The sequence below is a fragment of the Podarcis filfolensis genome (assembly GCF_964270895.1).
Source record: "Podarcis filfolensis genome assembly, chromosome: 1".
Lineage (NCBI taxonomy): Eukaryota > Metazoa > Chordata > Lepidosauria > Squamata > Lacertidae > Podarcis > Podarcis filfolensis.
In genome coordinates, this window is record NC_139604.1 from 30,105,991 (window position 1) to 30,125,767 (window position 19,777).

At 42.5% G+C, this 19,777-nt stretch overlaps 1 protein-coding gene across 8 annotated transcripts in view; it reads right to left on the reverse strand.

The window, feature by feature from the left end:
- Positions 1 to 19,777, reverse strand: part of SLC4A10 (solute carrier family 4 member 10) — a 159,023-nt gene that overhangs the window by 9,156 nt on the left and 130,090 nt on the right. For all 8 annotated transcript variants that reach the window (XM_083577107.1, XM_083577103.1, XM_083577105.1 and 5 more), the window contains 9 exons: positions 13,357 to 13,518; positions 12,424 to 12,537; positions 11,099 to 11,260; positions 7,880 to 8,131; positions 6,712 to 6,780; positions 4,671 to 4,844; positions 3,258 to 3,380; positions 810 to 877; positions 9 to 125 (listed from right to left, as the gene is read on the reverse strand). In XM_083577107.1, coding sequence (XP_083433233.1) covers positions 9 to 125; positions 810 to 877; positions 3,258 to 3,380; positions 4,671 to 4,844; positions 6,712 to 6,780; positions 7,880 to 8,131; positions 11,099 to 11,260; positions 12,424 to 12,537; positions 13,357 to 13,518 — 1,241 coding nt within the window. The remainder of the gene's footprint in view (positions 1 to 8; positions 126 to 809; positions 878 to 3,257; positions 3,381 to 4,670; positions 4,845 to 6,711; positions 6,781 to 7,879; positions 8,132 to 11,098; positions 11,261 to 12,423; positions 12,538 to 13,356; positions 13,519 to 19,777) is intronic.

Genomic DNA, 19,777 nt, shown 5'->3' on the forward strand with positions numbered 1-19,777 from the left:
TAAAAAACCTTTTAGAAGGAAAGCTGGACTCCTTATCCTTGGTATTGTCTGACGATATCAACAGTGTCTTCCACACAGCTGTTTTTGACATTTCATCAGAAATATTTATTACAGATGGGTCATCTCTAGAACAGAATGAGCACACAGAGAGGGGCAACTGGAATTTATTTTCTGAAGTACTGTGCAAACAAGTAACTAAAATAAACTCACTGATCCACTTTAAAGTAGCCATAACACAATATTTAGCCAATAATTTAGGCAATTCAGTCAATGGAGCATCAGGCTTCAAGGGAAAGGTCCGTAACTCCATGAAAGAGCATGTGGTTTGCACAGGAAGAGGTACCAGGATCAATCCCTAGAATCATACGGCTTGCCCTGTTGCCCTGGTTTTTTTGCTGTTCTGTAAAATTCTCAGGGAGCGGGGCTTTCAGTTGAATAGAGGCAAAAATGCTTTAAACAAATAATGAGCAACAAAATTGGTTGTGAGATAGGTGGGTGCTATTGCTAACGGCCAAAAGGGATCTTTTAAAGATACAGTGCAAACTAAGAGCCAAAACGGATGTGATGTAGAAGATCTGTGATCGGTCTCTCAATGCATTTATTTTTTAATTTTAAAGCGACTGCAGACACCTTCCAAATCAGAAAAGGAGCAACAATTCTGTGGGTGGCAGTCCCCCCCCCCAATTAATATACCACTACCACCAGAAGATGATTTTAATCCTGCTGCGACAAAAAGGGAAGTATCTGCAGTGCTATTTTTCCAGAAAAAGAATTTTGATCAGGGGCAATTTTGTATCCCAGTGGTTTACCTGTAATGCGCATCTAGTGGTAACTGAACTGTGCCTTCCTCTTCCATCGCTAACATGCTTTGCTCTTCCTAGAGTGGGGAAAAACACAATAATTTAGATAGGAACAAACACCACTCTGCTGTAATAGTTTCCACACACTTATAGATTTAGTCATGAGAAAGGAAAACAAGGTAATATCTTCTCTCTCTCTCTCTCGCCCGCCTCCCAAATTGTTTTACTCAAATTTTCCATAGGATGGCATCTTTCCTGTTAACTATTTTGTGAGTAAAAAAGCAGGTGCTAAAAATCAGGGCACTCTCTTTAAAGGGCAGTACCAAAGAGGAAGCTAATTTTCATGGTGGAAAATTGTATTCTCTAGGAAGGAAGCAAGTTAGCTAGTTCCTCACGGTGTGAGTTCACCTGTGCACCTGAGTTACAAAGGCCTAAATGGCTTGGGATCCAAGTAATAATTTTAATAATAATAATTTTATTATTTGTACCCCGCCCAGCTGACCCTATGGCCAACTGGGTAGCAAAGACCCACACAGATGTGATAGTTGCGCATATACTACAACTGTGTACACAACCCCCCCAAGCTGAAAAGGGTTTCTTTACTCCTTCTCTAGAGGCTCTTAGTACAGAAGCTACATCTTCACTCCATGTTCCAAGTGCCCATTGGCAGGCAAGGGCAGTACGATGAAACTGGCCTCAGAATATTTAGAATTAAAAGATTACCCCACAGGTTGTTGTGAGGATGAAATGGGGAGGAAGAGAACAATGTCACCTCACACACCCCTTGAAGAAAATATGGGATACAAATGCAATCAATCAACAGACTGTGAATAAATATAATTTCTTGTCTTGACGCTGACTGCTCATCACAGATGGGATTTTCCTCTCTTATGTTGAAAAGCAAGTTGCAAAATTAAAATCTTGATCCAATCCAACCAGCACCTTTAAAATATCCTGTCAGCTTCATTTCTATTTGTACAAAGAGCCCATTTCTATTTTTAAAGCCAGCATAAATGGTGACTTTCCAATTACATTCCAGAGGCGCCGCTTCATATATTTATTTATTTTTATTCCTAGTTAATTTTGTCATTTCCAGGCTTCACAGCTTCCCAGGATTTTGACAGCTGAACAGGTTTAATAATAGCCTCAAATATTTAGCAATGCCATATTATGTAAAGAATAATAATAATAACCCCTCAAAAAAGACAGCGAAAGTAGATTTTATTTATTTATATATATTTTTAAAAGGTGTACATTCTTAGTTTTGTTTTTCTGTCACCATTCAGGTCTAAAAAGAAAAAAAAAAAAACAAGGGATGCATAAGAAGAAATATCAGACTGAAAAGCAAAAGACTCCTGCGACGATTGCGAAAAACACACCTGTCTCCCTTGAGTCGCTTCTGCGTTATGAGAGACAGAACACATCACTTGGGAGAAAGCCCTATCTGGCTGTGCCGTGGGGGAAAGGATGCACAACCAAATCAATTTCCAGAAGGAAAAGGTGGATGGAGAGTAGAAAGAGGGCAAGTCATTACACGCTGCAAAGCCCTTATTCCCCTATTCTTGATGTCCAGGCCTGCCCTCCACTACACACAGGTTATTGGGGTCACTAATGACATAATGCTCCTAGAAAGTGATTAACTATGGGTGGTGGGTTCAATAGTGTAGTGGAGGAGGAATGCAAGCTGGGGTGAGTTTGCTGGCTGCCTCTCCAGTACCTTTCTCCTCTCTGAGTAGCGATGATTATCATCTGGTATCTGCTAGTGTTGTAAGCCTGGGCAAGGAGGTTGGAAGATGGGTGTGGCCTGGCATATGATCCCATTTATTTGGCAGGGTAGGCTTGGTAGGCAGAATCCAATGTCGTGTGAGCGGACTTCTGCTTGCACACTGGGATATCACCTTCTTTTCCCTTACTCCTGCAACCCCACATGAGCAGATTTTGAGGGCATGCAGGGCAAGGAGAGGAAGGCGAAGTCCTATTGAGCAATCAGAAGTCTGCTCCGCTCGTGCAATGATAGGGCAGGATACAACTCAGTCGTTTCAAAGATGTCTGCATGCGCATCTGAGCATGGGTTAAAACTTTGCTTCTGTGGGCAAAGTTCCCACAGACACTTAGATTTGCTGCATGAAAGCATTCTCATATTTCACAGAGATAATAATAAATAAAATAACAACAACAACAACAACAACAATAATAATAATAATAATAATAATTTATTTATACCCCGCCCATTTGGCTGGGATTCCAACAAAATATTAAAATACAGTAATCATCAAACATTAAAAGCTTCCCTAAACAGGGCTGCCTTCAGATGTCTTCTAAAAGTCTGGTAGCTGTTGTTCTTTTTGACATCTGATAAGCATAGGCTGTGAATTTCATGCTTTATTCATTTGATCAAGTGTGAACAGAAAGAAAGAAAGAAAGAAAGAAAGAAAGAAAGAAAGAAAGAAAACTTACCTCTTTTTCAGCATCCTCCAACTTCTTTTTCTTGCTCTCTGGCATCAAATCATCCAACCAGCTGAGCTCCCGTTTCGTGAAAAATAAGTCCATGAGTTTTCTAACAAACACCAGGGCCAAGACCTGTTCAAAGATATTTATAATATGGTAAGATATCATGGACAGCTGTAAAAGGTATGCTTCTTAAAAGACAAAGTCCAAAAGAAACAGGCCTAATCCTAAAATGGCAAAAATTGTTGGTACAAGACTAAAGTAACACCGCTAGGGTTGTCATATGTCTGGAATTTCCCAGGCATATCTGGAATACTGCAGTCGGCAGCAGTGTCAGGGCAGAAATTGGGAAAATGTCAGGGAAAATCCGGAGATATAGCAACCCATGTCAGCAGTGTCATTTTTGACGATTTCCCATAAAAATAGCTCAAAAACGTCAATTTCCTTTTCGCCAACTTTAAAAAAAAAAAAGCTTAACAACTTTTCTCTCCAGATTTTCACTGTTTGAAATATTGCAATTCTTAACCCCACTGAGTTCAAAAGCAGATTTATATTAGTATTGTTTTATTTTCAATTCATGTAAAATTATGTATTGAATTAAATTTGCAGATTTTTATTTTTAATGGTCCTGACTTCTTATATTTTGCCTCATATTCAGTGACTCATCGGGCTAAAGATGGCCTGAATGAGAGTTGATAGTTTCAACAAAACCAAAAGGAATGAAACAATGGTTTTTTTAGCAGGGGAGCCTAAGTATGGGAATATAACAACCAGCACACCAGACAATATGATCGTCTTCTCTTTTTTCTGGTCCATTCTGCCTTTTTTCCAGCCCCATGCTCACAGAAGCAAAACAGGAAACAAAAATCATGTCCATGGCTGATAGGTCTAAAAAAAAAAAAGTCTTGATAGTTTCTGGGCAGACTTGAGCCATTTATTTTTATGAGGTGAAAATAAAACACCACTGTCTAGTAGGTACAGTGCAAAGATTCCTATCTGAGCAATGGCCAAATTGTTTTTTCCTTTACATAGACAAGCCTATTTTAATCTGGTAAAGGCACTGATTCAATTTGGAGGTGAACAGTAATGCTAATGTGCTTTTATCTAGATTAGCCTATTTTGAACTAGCAATTATTTAAGAGAAACTTGGCATTTGCAGTTTTTTAAAAAGCAAAAAATCCTCTTAGTTGAAGATAAGCAGGTCTGGGTCTGATCAGTGCATAGCACCGCGTTCATATTTATCCAACAAAAATAAAGCGGGATAATTAAGAACCTATTGATAAATAGCTTCCAACCATCTCCATGGACTTTCTCCCCTGAAGGGCACCTTTTGACTCTCTGTAAGCTTAGTTAATATCAGTTATTCAATTTTGCTTTTATGGATTGCCTGGACCTTCTAGGCTCCGCAAAACGGATCCATACCATCATAGGAAAGACAATGGCAGCTCTTGAAGCCTTGATAACCCACAGCAGCACAAGACAGCTCAGCTGGATGACGGTGAAGAGATGGACTTTTCGGAGAGGGACATGCCTCAGGTAGATGAAGTCAGGCTGGTGTTTGGCAGGCATCCAGAATAACTTGATTCTGTCAAAAAGCTGAGAAAGGAAAAGAAATTCGGGAGGCAGGGAAATGCAAGAGTCATTCCTCTACAGATGAAATACCGTATTTTTGCTCTATAGGACGCACTTATCCCCCTCCAAAAATTAAGGGGAAATGTGTGTGCGTCCTATGGAGCGAATGCAGGCTCCTTGGCTTCAGCGATAGCAACGTGAAGCCTCCAAAGTGCAGAGGGAGCGCTCCCTCCACGCTCTGCGTTGCTTTCACTGAAGCCTGGAGAGCGAGAGGGGTCGGTGCGCACCAACCCCACTCGCTCTCCAGGTTTCAGGGATAGCCGCCTGAAGCCTCCAGAGTGCAGCAGGAGGTCCCGCTGCACTCCGGAGTCTTTGGATTCCTTTTGCTGAAGCCAGGAGAGCAAGACTCTCCTGGCTTCAGCAGAGAGGGAGAGCTGCGCAGCGCCCCTTCAGCCAAGCGGGAGGAGAAATGGAAGGGGCTCTGTTTCTCCTGCCGCTTCGCTGAAGGGGCGCTGAGCAGAGAGAGGGGGAGATTTATTTTTTTCTTGTTCTCCCCCTCTAAAACAAGGTGTGTCCTATAGAGCGTACGGTATTTAAAAGAGCAAGGATAAACGGCTCTCACAAAGGGAATTCAGAAGGTAAAGACACAAGCAGTGCAACTATTGCCGTCTTCAGGACATCACATTAATTCTCTGTGTTAAGTCACCCCATCCTCTTCTCATCACATACACCAAATATCCCCAAGAACACAAGCACAACATGAGCATCTGCAGAGGCAGCCTTTGCACATACAACTGTAGCATGAGGGCTACTGTGTGACCTAAGGGTGTTTCAGGGGCCCAGAAGCCTCCACACAAACATCTGTATGCAGGAAGGCCCCATCTCTGCAGGTGGCCGTGCTAGAAACACAAATGTCATGGGCAGGACTACTGAGCCCTACTCCTGGCTCCTGTGTTGCCGTACATGGAAGCAACAACACCTGAATTGAATAACACAACAAACACCGGCAAGAGGATGTGTGCAAGTGAACCAGCTACACAAGTGTTGTACAACCATGATTCAGTTCCGCATTAGGCTGCTTAAGGATAGACTGAGGTTTTAAATGGTGAACATGATGTGTTAGTGTTTGTATTGTGTTTGCACTATAAATGTATTTCACACAAAATAAATGGTATTGGGGCAGTTGGAAGTTGCTTGGTGGTTCTGTTAGTTCTGTCTTTGTGAATGTGAGAGGTGTGGGGACTTCATGCAGATGGTCTCTGGAGGATGAAGTGAGGACAGGCAAGCTATGGATTATAAGTTATGCACTGCCACAAATGAGTTTTGAAAGAAAAAAAGACTAAGCCCTCTCTTGGGCTCAATGGAGAGAAACGCATTGTATTCATTAACGTATATGTAAATAATACTTGTTCAACTGTTGCCAAACTGAGAAGTTAAATCTTTGTCTTCAACTATTTGTGTAAGGCATATATTTTTATCACAAATAGCTAACATGATGCACATAGGTGTAAAACAGCGGCTAGCAGTCATGTAGGCAAGTGTGCACCATGGCAAGTCCAAAGTATTGTGCCACTGAAGTAGACACTACGGTAAGTGGGCATGGCTTCATTGACCAATGCAGTGGCTTGGCCTGTAGTTTGCTGAACAGCATGTGGTGATCAGTATCGAAAAGGCAGCCCAGCAAGTAGGACTGTAAGCCTAGCTCTGTGCCAGATACAGATGATGGGACATGCCACAAATTCCTGCTGCCAGTGACACTGAAAGTTGCAGGGCTCCATTTCGTATTGGTTGCACCTTTCCAATATCTCTGTGAAACTCAGCAATGTGTATAATGTAAGCAAGGGGCAAATGAAAGGCGTAACAAGAGCCACACACAAAATATTTCACTAACCTGAATTCCTTTTAGAGAAGAGGCACCCATGTAAAGAAATACACCATAAAGCACTGGCATAGGGATAAACTGGAAAGAGGAGAAAGGAGGACAAAATCAAAAACTGGGTCTCACTTCACTGGCAGATAAGAAAGGCAGAAAAGGCTTTTGACGAAGGCGATTGACTACCAGGGGCTCATACGGGAAGGAGTGTTTGATAGTGAATTTTCTCTGCTTCATCTGCACCCAGCAGGAATTGCACACATCTTGGGGTTTTTTTTTGGGGGGGGGTGTCTTCAGACTTTCTGAACTTCAGTCCCTGTTCTTTTCCTAAATTCTTCTGTCCAAACCAACCCAGCACCAATTGCATGTTCCACATCAGTATAGTAGCAGGCATTCAACCTACTGCTAAAAGCACGGATCTGCGGATTTGGACATTAATCCAACACTAGCATTACCTGTGGAATATAAAAAGCTCTCCTTGACATTCCCCTTAAAAGTTGGCCTGTCCTTACCTTCAAATCAATATAGAAGCCAGCTCACCCTGGCTTCTACATTGACAACATCAAAACAAAGTATTTGTTTGTCTCTGCATTAGATTCCCCTCAACCAGCCCCTCCCTTCCTGCCATATGGTGTTCAGGGCTTGTAACAGCAATAAAAGACAAAGTAAAATGCATAATAACAAAATCAAAAACATTAAAATGCCTGCTTATTACTTGACCATTAAAAAGCTGGCAGATCCCATCTGCAGGTAGACCGTTTCTGTTGTTGTTCATGTGGAGCACTAACTCATCAGTCTATGAAAATGCCTTCCACTGAGTCAGACTATTAGCCTATCCAGTCCAGTATGCCCCACTCCAAAGAACAACAGCTCCCCAAAATCTCATGCAGAGCTCTTTCCCATCACCTGCAGTCCGAGATACAATTTTTCAGTTTGTTTGTTTGTTTTCGTAAACTGGGGAAGCCAAGCATTGAACCTGGGCTCCTTGGTGTGTGATCTGTGGTGTGGATTGGATAGCTCAGTTTGTTTGAGGCTTTCTTGTATTAGGCAATAAGAACCTTACCCAGTACCGCATCAAGACACATACACCCATGCATTTAAAAAAAAAGAACATTTGTGCTAGAATTAAAATCCTTAGTAGTGCTATTTACTTTTCCCTTGGTTTCCCCCCAAAGCATGAGCCTACCTTAAGAATTCGGGTCAGAAAAACGGACGAACCCATCAGGATGAATATCATGAGTCCCGTGACCCGCTGCTCACGGATGCCAAGGAATTTGGGCTGCTCTCCTGGAGCAGAGCACTCCGACTCCAGCTTCAAGCTGTTCACGTGAGAGATGGAGAGAACGGTGGCGGCAACAAACCACGGCAGGCCCATGAGGGAGCACACGCCCAGCATGAGAGCCACCATCAGCAGGTCCAGGTGATAGCCGCAGCCCTTCTGTTGAAGGCAATAAACCAAAGAAGAAGAAGAAGAAGAAGAAGAAGAAGAAGAAGAAGAAGAAGAAGAAGAAGAAGAAGAAGAGTTTGAATTTGATATCCCGCTTTATCACTACCCAAAGGAGTCTCAAAGCGGCTAACATTCTCCTTTCCCTTCCTCCCCCACAACAAACACTCTGTGAGGTGAGTGGGGCTGAGAGACTTCAGAGAAGTGTGACTAGCCCAAGGTCACCCAGCAGCTGCATGTGGAGGAGCGGGGAAGCGAACCCGGTTCACCAGATTACAAGTCTACCGCTCTTAACCACTAGACCACACTGGCAATAAGCAACATTGCTAGGGCAGAAGCCGGCACCCTGCATGACCCTTCTGAACAGCTGGCAGCCCCAATTAGCAGCTAGTCTAATGATGCATTCAAAAAGTACGTGAACTGTTAGGCAATGGCTGTGCTGCTGCAGGTTACCTTTGTTCTTCAGCCTTGCTTGTGGTATAACATACGTGGTTGGATTTGAGCCTTTCTTGTATTAGGCAGACACTTCTGCTTCAATTCAATGCTTTGCATTTGTGAGACTGCTCAGGTGAACATCGAGAGCTCCCTTACCTGAGAGGCTGTCCTATTCATTTCAGTGGAGCTGTTTATATTCCTGCCAAACGCATCCAAACAAGTTCCATGCATCGAAAGGCGCTTGCTGGATTATTGGCCTATGAACTCATTCTTAAGTCGCTTTCACCCTGGCCCTACGATGGCTTACAAAATTTTGAAATGCAGCAGAAGAAATTCAAAACAGAGTGCAAGTTCTGGTTAGGGACAACACACTCAGATCTGTCCTCTATGGATGCATTGTGTAGAGCTGGGAAATAGCATGTTAAAAGCCTTTTTGCCATAGCTTGGTCATCGGCACCATAGCAGCAGAAAGAGGGGTAATTTTTTTTATTATTACTATTAGTAATAATAGTAGTATAATACCACCCTGAATCCAAAGTTCCCAGGACAATTCAAAACAGATTACACAGCCAGCACAGGACAAAAGCATTCAAGATGTATAAACGCAGGGACAAACCATGTCCTCATAGCCACTTCAAGGAGCTGGTGCCTCACAGAATGTGCAATCTGTACTTCTTTTAAACATCTGGCCTTATGCCTGCTGACTTTTCCAAAAGTCAAAAGGGGTGAAATTGCTGTTAAGTGCAAGTACGCTGCTTCCAACAGTGTCTGGGTTTAAGCTTTCCTCACATTCGCGTAGAAGCCCGAGGAAAGTGACATATGGGAGAGGAAGGAGGCATGGCAACAGGTGATGATGCTACATCAGACCCGAGCAAGGGGAAAAAAATATGAATATGCAGCAAAGCAAGAGGGCAGCCAGGAAGACCATCTGACTCCCACATGCCACTGCTGAAATGAAAGGGGGGGCACATTCTAAAGCTTGGCAGGAACTCCCTGCATCTGTCAAGTTAACCGCACAAAACACTGCGGATTGACACAAGGAGCCTGACTGACAAAGAGGGCAGGGGAGGGAGGGAGGGAAGCAACCCACGAAGGGCGGGGGGAGAACCATTCACAGCAACCAAGAAGTTGCAGTGTGAAAAAGAGGCTGAAAATGCATTTGTAATGACTGTGTTGCTGTTTCCCAAAGAGTCAAAGAAGCTGAAAAATCTGGGCACACATGCGGACAAGCTGGTTCCTGAAACTTCTTCCAACCTTTTTTTTGGTCCGAAAAGTGATGAACCTTGTTTCATTCCCCCCCCCCATCTGTTGGAAGGGTTCCACTGCAAATGTGTCTTTTTGGAACCCAGCAATCCTAAGCGCTCAATTGCTGCAGTTTTCCACAAAGGGAGTAAAAAGGATGGAAAAGACAGTTGTGTGGAAAGTTGGAAGACGCTAGAAAACTTTCAGCTTTAGCAAGACAGGAGGCGGGTAGGAAAACATCGAGGAAAGACTAGCACATTTATTGTGGCGTGAGCCTACAACACCAGGTGCCTTTATCGCAATTACATTGTGTTTATGAATTAGCCGCTTGTCTTGTGGCTAGTGGCTAGTTTCCAGGCAACCAGTTAGGAAAGTTTTTATAAAGCGGGGAAAAGATGGGGATCTCGCTTTCATTATTATTTATTTATTTAGTGCAAGTCATCAGAACCAATCTCAGGGCAGGGCACAAAAGAAATTAAAACTCAGTCCATCACATATGAGAAAACCACTTAACAAGAAGGAAGCAGATACAATTAAGCTGTAAAGGACAACCCTTAAAGCCTAGGGTCAAAGCTATGACTTTCAGCCAGTAAGCTAATGAAAATTAATACCCTAAAACAAATTACAAATGAAGAAGGCTGGAGACCAGCATTCTTTTCTTAGGAGAGCTGTTTAAAAGAGAGAACTGCTTGTGTTTTGAGTGCTAATTACACTGTTAGCGTTCATGAACAGGTCTTGCGGGTTTAGCATTGCAAAAAATTACAAAACCTGTATGACAATAGTGGAACAGTATATCTGCACCCCATGGAAAACAAAGCCTTCTTTAAACTTCCTTTGCATCTTTTCAAAACCCTCATTTGCATCCAGCCTATCGCAGAAATGTGCAAGCTCGTATCTACTGTGGATATTCACAAGGCTGAATTACATCCCCCAGAATGATATGGCAATACTGTCATATTTTATATATATATATATATATATACGCAGTTTCTTATGCCCTGCATTTTCAGCTGCCTGAATCATATACCTGGGACTTCTGCAAGTTCCCTCCTATACATTCAAGTTAACGAAGGTTTGGCATTTCCTGACATACATCAAACTGCTTGCACAGAAACACACACATTTCACATTGGACAGGGAAAAGTGTGAAAATATGTGTATTCTAAATGCCTTTCTAAAACAAAAACAAAAAAAACTGCATTTTTGAAGTGGGGGGGGGGGACTTGCATTGAAGAAAATGCTGGAATGCTAACCAGAAAGGTGAAAACAGCTTTTGCACTTTACCTTTAGTTTATGTTCTTTTCTGTTTATAATAACAGCTGTAATCTGCTGGTCCATAAATATCAGAATAGTACAAAGCAGAGCCGGGATTAGCGCAGCCAGCACCGTCCACCAAGGATTGGTCCCCAAAGGCGAAATGAACCAGCCACGATCATCTCTGGTGGGCTAAAAGAAGAAGAGCAAATTTCAGGATGGGCGGCGGGGCGGGATTATTTCATCACTGTGGAGGCCTGCAGAATAATATCACCTACTGTAAACATTCAAAATCCAAGGCAAGATGCTGCCTTAGGAAGGACACATAAAATATCAAATATGATAAATGGAAGTGGCAACCCTAAAATTCCGTACAAGACAGAGGATCACACTTGTTAATGTTGCAAGAGCCCTGGAGGCCTAATGAGGAAACAACTGGGAATTGAGGAGGGGTAAAACACACTTATTAAACTAACCCAGGGTTTCCCAAACTTGGGTCTCCAGCGGATTTTGGGCTACAGTTCCCATCATCCCTAACCATTGGTCCTGCTAAATAGGGTTGCCATATGTCCTCTTTTCCCAGGTCATGTCCTCTTTTTCATGGGTATAGTCTTCATAGCAAACCATAGTTAAAAGCAGAAGTCGGCAAATGTGTCCTCTTTTTTGCTCTTCAATATATGGCAACTCTAGATGGGAGGTCTCCAGCTGCTTTTGGACTACAAGTTTGGGTGAAACTTGAACTAACCTATTCTTATTAAAGGTAAAGGACCCCTGACCATTAGGTCCAGTCATGACCGACTCTGGGGTTGCAGAGCTCATCTCGCTTCATTGGCCGAGGGAGCCGGCGTACAGCTTCTGGGTCATGTGGCCAGCATGACTAAGCCGCTTCTGGCGAACCAGAGCAGTGCATGGAAACACTGTTTACCTTCCCGCCTGAGCGGTACCTATTTATCTACTTGCACTTTGACGTGCTTTCGAACTGCTAGGTTGGCAGGAGCAGGGACCGAGCAACGGGAGCTCACCCCGTCGCGGGGATTCGAACCGCCAACCTTCTGATTGGCAAGTCCTAGGCTCTGTGGTTTAACCCACAGCGCCACCCGTGTCCCACAAGCTATTCTTATTAGACCAGTGTAAGTCACTTTACAGCAACGTCTTGTTCTGTTTTTTGTTTTTTAAAAAATCCTTTTGAATTTAACTTTTCTGATTTATTTGTTTTCTCAGACAATACGTACCTCCACTTTTGTGTCATTATTTTGATCCGTTCAGAAAGAAACAACAGCTGGTTTGAAAACATATTTGTTGTGGCAAATTTCACTTTTCACACCAAGCCAGGTACGACCGGTGTCAGGAATTACCTTGAAAGCATTGGGAACTTGGAGCTTTGGTGATGGGATCCCAAGGGCATAGTCGACTAAAACCATGGACAGGATGGTGAGAAAGACGGCAAAGTCACTCACTACAGACCGCACCTGGAAACATTGAGCCAATGTCAGTGACAGCAGAGAGACATTTTTAATACAGATACACACATATACACTGGGGGTAGAATATTTGCACGCACATCCTTTTATGAGCACAATAAGATTTGGCGGACAGGCCAAATCTGTGCGCCCAGTTTCTTGCAGCCGAGTCATTTCATCTGGGCGAACTGCATCACTCTATGGTGTTGCCCAGCTGCTATGCTAAAATTAAGCAAAGGCCTATATTCTTTAGGACAATGCTAACTGTTCTTTCTGGAGAGAAACCCTGGCTGAGAAATCAGTAACAAGCTCAGCCAGGTGCTGCTGATCGATAACAGCACACCAAATAATTTACAGAGACTGTCTTCTAAGGAAGGAACAGGAAGCTTTCTCATGTCTCTGTCTGCCATTTTTTAAAAAATCAGCGCAGGCCCACAGAAGGGCCTGACATTTTGACATTTGGCTCCAGGGGCCAAAAAACGCCTAAAGCCAACCTGTTAATTTGGAGTAGATTTCTCCTCTCACAATCACGGTCTGTCATACACATTTACATTTCTAACCGAACTGAGTCTATTGTGCTTGATGTATTCTGCTACAAACTGCTCCCTGTTTCAATCTAAACTTGGTGGCAAGAATAAAACCTTCTGCATATCCTCCCTCCTATATTGCAAGTATTAAAGTTCTTTTTTTGGGGGGGGGGGAAATGCTACGACACAGTATATCAGTGCAATCTCGGTGCTGCTGACGAGTTCAGTTTTTTATTTCTGTTGAGGTAGACTTGTATCCTGCATTTGCAAAACAATTAAAAAATAATAATATTCAAGTTACCTTGGTCGGGAAGTATCGACTGGTTTTGAACTGTTTAAGCGTGGATGACAGTGTCACTGTAGAAAAGAATAAGATGACTGACCAGAAGAGAACATCTGGGACGTAAGGACCATGGTGTCCACAGGCGTGTCCTACAAATGCCCCTTGCCAGTCCTTACATTCCTAACATGGAAAGCAAAAGCACATTTTTATATCCTTGCAACAGATCCTATTCACAGAGAAACAAAAGACTGATTTGCACATTCCATTAATTACTACTGACCTGAAAGGTTTTCAATTCAGCTGTCCAAATCCTGACACCTAAGGCAACGTCATACGTTACCTTTTTAAGGAAGGAATAAGCAAATGTGGTACCGTCCAAATATTGTTGGACTACAACTCCCATCATCCCTGGCCATTGGCCACGCTAGCTGGGCTGATGGGAGCTGCAGTCAACAACATCTGGTGGGCAACACATTGGTCACCCTGCAAGGAATATGCGGAAGATGTTTAAGTTGCGCACCTAAGAATAGTGGAACACAGCATAATCTACAGAGGTAGCTTTACCACGAAGAAATGTGGCTTCCATCTTTGTATGCCTTTTAAAAAATGGTCCACAGTAGGGAATAGCATTTGCACTATTGCCGTCAGCTGCAAAAATGTCTAAGCAAAATGGGTTAATTTGTGCATGTTTGAAAACATGCATATCATGCTAGAGAACACTCCTCAGATATCCAGGAATGGTTAAACCGCTCTATTTAGCAAATATCTGACAGAATACCAAAGTTCGCTGTTACATAGTGTCCCAACATTTCACAGGAAGCACTGTGCCGTTCCATTCTTCATGTCTGGAAGTGCTGAAAAACGGATAAAGCTAGCATTTACATTAAAATTAAAAGCACCTCTGATCCACAGAAGCTAAGCCAAAGGCAATCAAAAACAGTAATAACATGACCTGTCTATATTAGTAAATTCTTTGACATCAAATACACAGCTACTTATAGAGGCTGGAACATGAATGGTATGTGCACTCAAAACTTTCACCATAATCTCAAACTATCACAATCATTGGCCTGCTTCAGATGCTCAAGATGCATGGAGTCTTTCTTGGCTACTAAGCTATGGTATAGCATATGTAGATATCAGAAATCTCAAAGCTTAAGCAAGTGTTCACTAAAGACAACCTCAAATACAGATATCAATAGTTCTGTGATATTTTCCATATCACACAGGGCCCCCAATCACAACTGTTATGGTTGCCATACATCTGGACATTTCCCATAAATATATTTTGGGGCGTTTTTGTACACAAAACACACACCTCACTTTTATTGTCTCCTGCCCCAACCCCCAGTGCTTACAATAGCACAGCCTTTTTGACTGGTTCTATTCTCTCTCTCATTATGTTGGTGAATTACATTTCAATATAGTGGTTTCCCACCCCACCCCCCACCCCTGTTCAGCTGCAACTAATTGAGGATTTTAGAGGAAAATAGTTTAAAATGAAGGTTTATATGAATAACATGCCACTTCATGCAGGAATAGTTGGGTGTAATTCACAGATAAACTCCTGAAACCACTTTATCTAAATTAGTGCTGAGTAAATAAGAGTTTGGAGATTATTGCCCAAATCTGATGTTATGTAAAACATCAGCTCAGAGGATTCAAACTATTCCTTCTATAACGTGAAGAAACAGTTTCCTTTTGCCACAAGGTGGCAATAGACTCCACAAAATTGTTTGCATTCAGGCTGAAACAAAATTGATTGCAGAGGGAGCTGTTTATGATCAAATTTGGCACCCAGAAGAAGCAAAATTTGGGGGCATGGGTCCAAAGAACTATGAATTGTGCTTCGGGCTTCTTTCCACAGACAGAACTTGCTGGAACTGAATTCTGGCACCTCTCAGGTGGGCACTATTGCCATTATTAGAGAACAAGGGAGGCGTTCAGGCTGAGTTCCAGCACCTCTTTTTCTAGAAAAATAGAACTGATTGCATAAAACATGGCCTCGGAGGTCTGCTCCGAAGGGAACGTGAACCTCGGGGTGAAAGAATTTTCCATTCCCTGCCTGGGTGTCTCTGCATTGAGGTTCTCCTTCTCTTCCTCTGGCTGAACTGATGATTGGCAGGGAGGTGAAGACATATCCCCTCTCTAGCAGGCTCCATGAGCACCTCTAATTTGGGTCCCTTTCCACACATGCAAGTGGAGTGCATGGGATTCCCTGCCACAGATTGTTCATGTAAGGATTATCATTCCATGTTCTGAGGGCACACGAATAAACGAATTCGTACTAGATTGGGCCAGTGTGAGTGAATAAATGTGAACCTTAACACCAAGCGGTTGACTAGTCAATGACAAACAAACCATCTGGAGGGCTTTTGTTTTTATATGTTTCAACCTCGACATTTTCTCTCAGTCTTGGGCTTTAAAGGCTAGAGCACGCCAAATCTGTTATGATTACAAAAGCTTTTCAGGAGCTTCTCTTGTAAGCCTGTTGTTTTTCCAAGGAGAGGAAAACAACAAGCCCATATTTAAAACTGCGACTGCAAGTTTTAATCAATATAATAGGTATACTGACCAACGAAAACTTGAGGGCAATTTTTTATCCATTGGTCTGAGGCTGAGGGACACAATTTGACACGAGGTCTGCAGGGAAGGCCCTTTTCATTGTACCCCTGCTAAATAAAGCCTGGGTTACTGGAAATTCTTGGTGGTAGCACCAGTTGTGGAATAATCTTCCCTCTGAGGTGGACAGCTGCCAACAAGGGGTAGCTTTCAGGACCTTTTCCACCATGCTGGCCTTTTGTTGAGGGAAGATATATACACAAAGCTAGAACTTGAATTTTAGATGTTTTGATGTTTTTCATGACAGCTTTATACAATTTTACATGTGACTTGCCCTGCGATCCTTTTTTGAGGAGGTGAGATATGATTTTTTTACATATAAAACAAGAACGGTATTTATTTATTTTTTTTTAACATTTCTTTGGGAAGCTGTTTTGGCTCCAGCATTGCTCCAAATAATGAGTGAAGAAGAAAGTAGTAAAGACAAAATTTTCTTTTTATAACCAACAGTCAGTTTCATTTAACAGACTGCAAATACCCACGTTATTTAAAAAAAAAAAAGAAATTCATATTGAAATTTGCTAGCATAGCAATGCATTTAAATGCCATTGATACCTCATTTGATGGTTAGCTAACAGTGCAATCCTATACAGGTTTACTCAGAAGCAAGACTCGTTGCATTTAGTGAGACTTAATCCCAGGTAAGAACTGGGGCCTAAAAGTATTAGGGAAAGGGCCATAGTTCAGTGCTGGTGTGCATGCTATGCATTTAAGAGGTCTCTGCTTCAACCTCCACCATGCTGAGAAAGGGCTGGGCAAGACTTCCATCCAAAAACACAGAGAACTGCACTTGGCATAGGCCATAATGAATTAGATCAACAAATGCAAAAGGGAACATTTTAAACAAAAATGATAAAACATCTCTAATTAGTGTTGATTTTTAAAGCTTTATTTTAGCAGGAAAAAAAACATATTTCCCAGGTTCTGTTGCATATATATAATCAACAGCATCTTGATTCTAGCCTAAATAAATTAGAAAAAGCTAGCAGGGCTTTATAAACTCTGGGGAAAAAAACCATCAACTTCCATAAAAGGAACAGCATTGTCCTAATGCAAACAATATGTATTTGTGAGCTATTTTACAACATGGGTGACAGCTTGGGTTTTAAAGTTGTTTCCATGTTGCAGCTTTCTGTTCTGGACTGGAATGTTTTGCTGTTGCTATATTAATTCAATGTATGTTATTTTTGTGTATATTTTACATTATCATTATCATTATTATTAATAGAAGAAAACAAAGCAAAACATGTTATCTTCAATGGAAAATACGTTCTATTTTCTTCTAACAGTATGGTGATAATGTTTCCTTTGTATATCATGTTACAAGATTCCCATTTTTTAAGTATCCCTAACACAAAATAGGCTATTTATATCCTAGCTAGATTTGCTACTGCATTTTGCGTAATGTGAAATTCTAAGGTGTTGGGTGTTTGTTTTTGGGGGTTTTTTTTTGCTAAGGTGACATTTCTGGGGAATCTCAAGGGAAATCAACAGAAAATTTCTCAGCAGAACCCTCCCTTTCTTCGCTGTCATTCATCTGAAGTTACATTACTGCAGGATAAGTCATGTCAATATGTGCGGTAGGTGTGGGGAATCTGGGAGCTAAAGAATAAACTCTCCAAACAGTCAAAGAAACTGATAAGAGCAGAACCCTCGTGGACACCAAATTTTGCCTAGAATGAAGTTTCAAGGCAAGTGTGGAGAGCACAAGGAATTTCAATGAGGCAAGCAAGAATTCCCCATGGGGATTCTACACATCCCTAATCCTGACATCACAGATTATTTATAGTATCGCAAGGATTATTCATTTATTATTTTGCATTTAAACTTCAGATATGTGAAGAGGCAGCCAGATAATAACATAGCAAAGTTGGGAATCCAACCCCGATACTGGGGGGGGGGGGATAGAAAGATATGTGACCCACTTGCAAATGAGAACAATAATAATTGCATATTAACACTGGGACTTTTTCACGCTCACAAGAGCCACCCATTTCTGCGAAGAAGACGGAGTGTGAGACGGCACTTCATGGATCTCAGCTACAGCCGCTTTTGTGGTCTCTGAGGTACTTTTGGAAGTGCGGCAAGTTGCCGCAGCTCAGATCCATCTGCTACTGACTTGCAAGTTACAGGCCTCATGGGAACTTCCATGGGCAAAAAAAAAGTGTTCCAAACATATGAACGTAAGTGTCTCTGGATATGCAATTCCTAAGCAGAAAATAAACCCCATTATGAGCAACCCAATCCCAAAGCGCTGCAGTGGTGTAGAAGTGGCACTTGTCATTGTCTGCTTGACAAGTGCAATGCCGCCGCCACCAGCCAGCACTGTTGGGAACTCATGGGGCAGGAAGCAGCCAAACAGAGCTGGATGAATCCTGTGGTCATGGAAGAAGAAGAAGAAGAGTTTGGATTTGATATCCCGCTTTATCACTACCCGAAGGAGTCTCAAAGTGACTAACATTCTCCTTTCCCTTCCTCCTCCACAACAAACACTCTGTGAGGTGAGTGGGGCTGAGAGACTTCAAAGAAGTGTGACTGGCCCAAGGTCACCCAGCAGCTGCATGGGGAGGAGCGGAGACGCGAACCCGGTTCACCAGATTACGAGTCCACTGCTCTTAACCACTGCACCACACTGGCTCCTGCCTCCACAACCGGTCCATGCTTTCATCTGTATCTGTGTTGCAGTTATAGATCAGTGTTTCCCAAACTTGGGTCTCCAGCTGTTTTGGACTACAACTCCCATCATCCCTAAGCTAGTGGGACCAGTGGGCAGGGATGAGGGGGATTGTCCTCCAAAAATAGCTTGAGACCCAAGATTGGGAAACCCTGTTATAGGTAGTTGTCACCACAAAGGGATCCCGAGCATTGAGCAGGATGAGTGATGCCAGTGAGGGATTCTTTAAATATTATAGCCTCTATCCCTTCAGCCACAGATTCATTATTTGCAGTGGGACCATGAGAAACAGTGAATTGGCAGGAAAGCTGACATGCCCTAAGACAGGGGTCAGCAAACTTTTTCAGCAGGGGGCCAGTCCACTGTCCCTCAGACCTTGTGGGGGGGCAGACTATATTTTTTTGGGGGGGTGAACAAATTCCTATGCCCCACAAATAACCAAAGATGAGCAGAAGGTAGTCCCTAACCCACCAGTGGACTAAAGGCCAATATCCTGTGAATGTCCCAGCGCCTGCTGGTTGATGAGATTCTTGCTTTGAGTGCTAGCTTAGGTAAACTTTGGTGTTATCCAGCAAAACGAATAATGGAATCTGTTGTATGCCAAGTCAACTATGAAATGACAGGCTGGGATCAAACCTAAAATTCTATTGCATGCCACCAAGCATCTGTTAAGTATAATTTGAAATAGCAAATTATATAGTAGTAAATAATAAATACATAATTAGTAAACTCAATAAAATAATAAACCCAGTGTCTGCACCGTGCAAAAAGTGGACTGCATGTCAAACAGGAGCTTAAACAATTAAAAACTGCACTGGGCATCAAACTACAGTACCCACTAGGTTTTCAGATGGAAGTCTTCGCCAGGTCCTTCTGTATGTGCTCCATTACTGAGCTGCCAGTCAGATGAGACAGTACTGAGTTCAGGAGAAGGCAGCTTCCTATGCCTACTCAGGGTCATTTAGCAGAAAATGCCTTAAATGTTATGCAATCCTGGGCATGTTCCCTTGCTATCATAGAACTGCAGAGTTGGAAGGGAGGCTGAGGCTCATCTGGCCCAACCCCCTGCAATGCAGGAATATGCGTCTTTCCCATCCAGGGATTGAACCTGCAACCTTGGCGTTATCAGCACCACACTTTAAC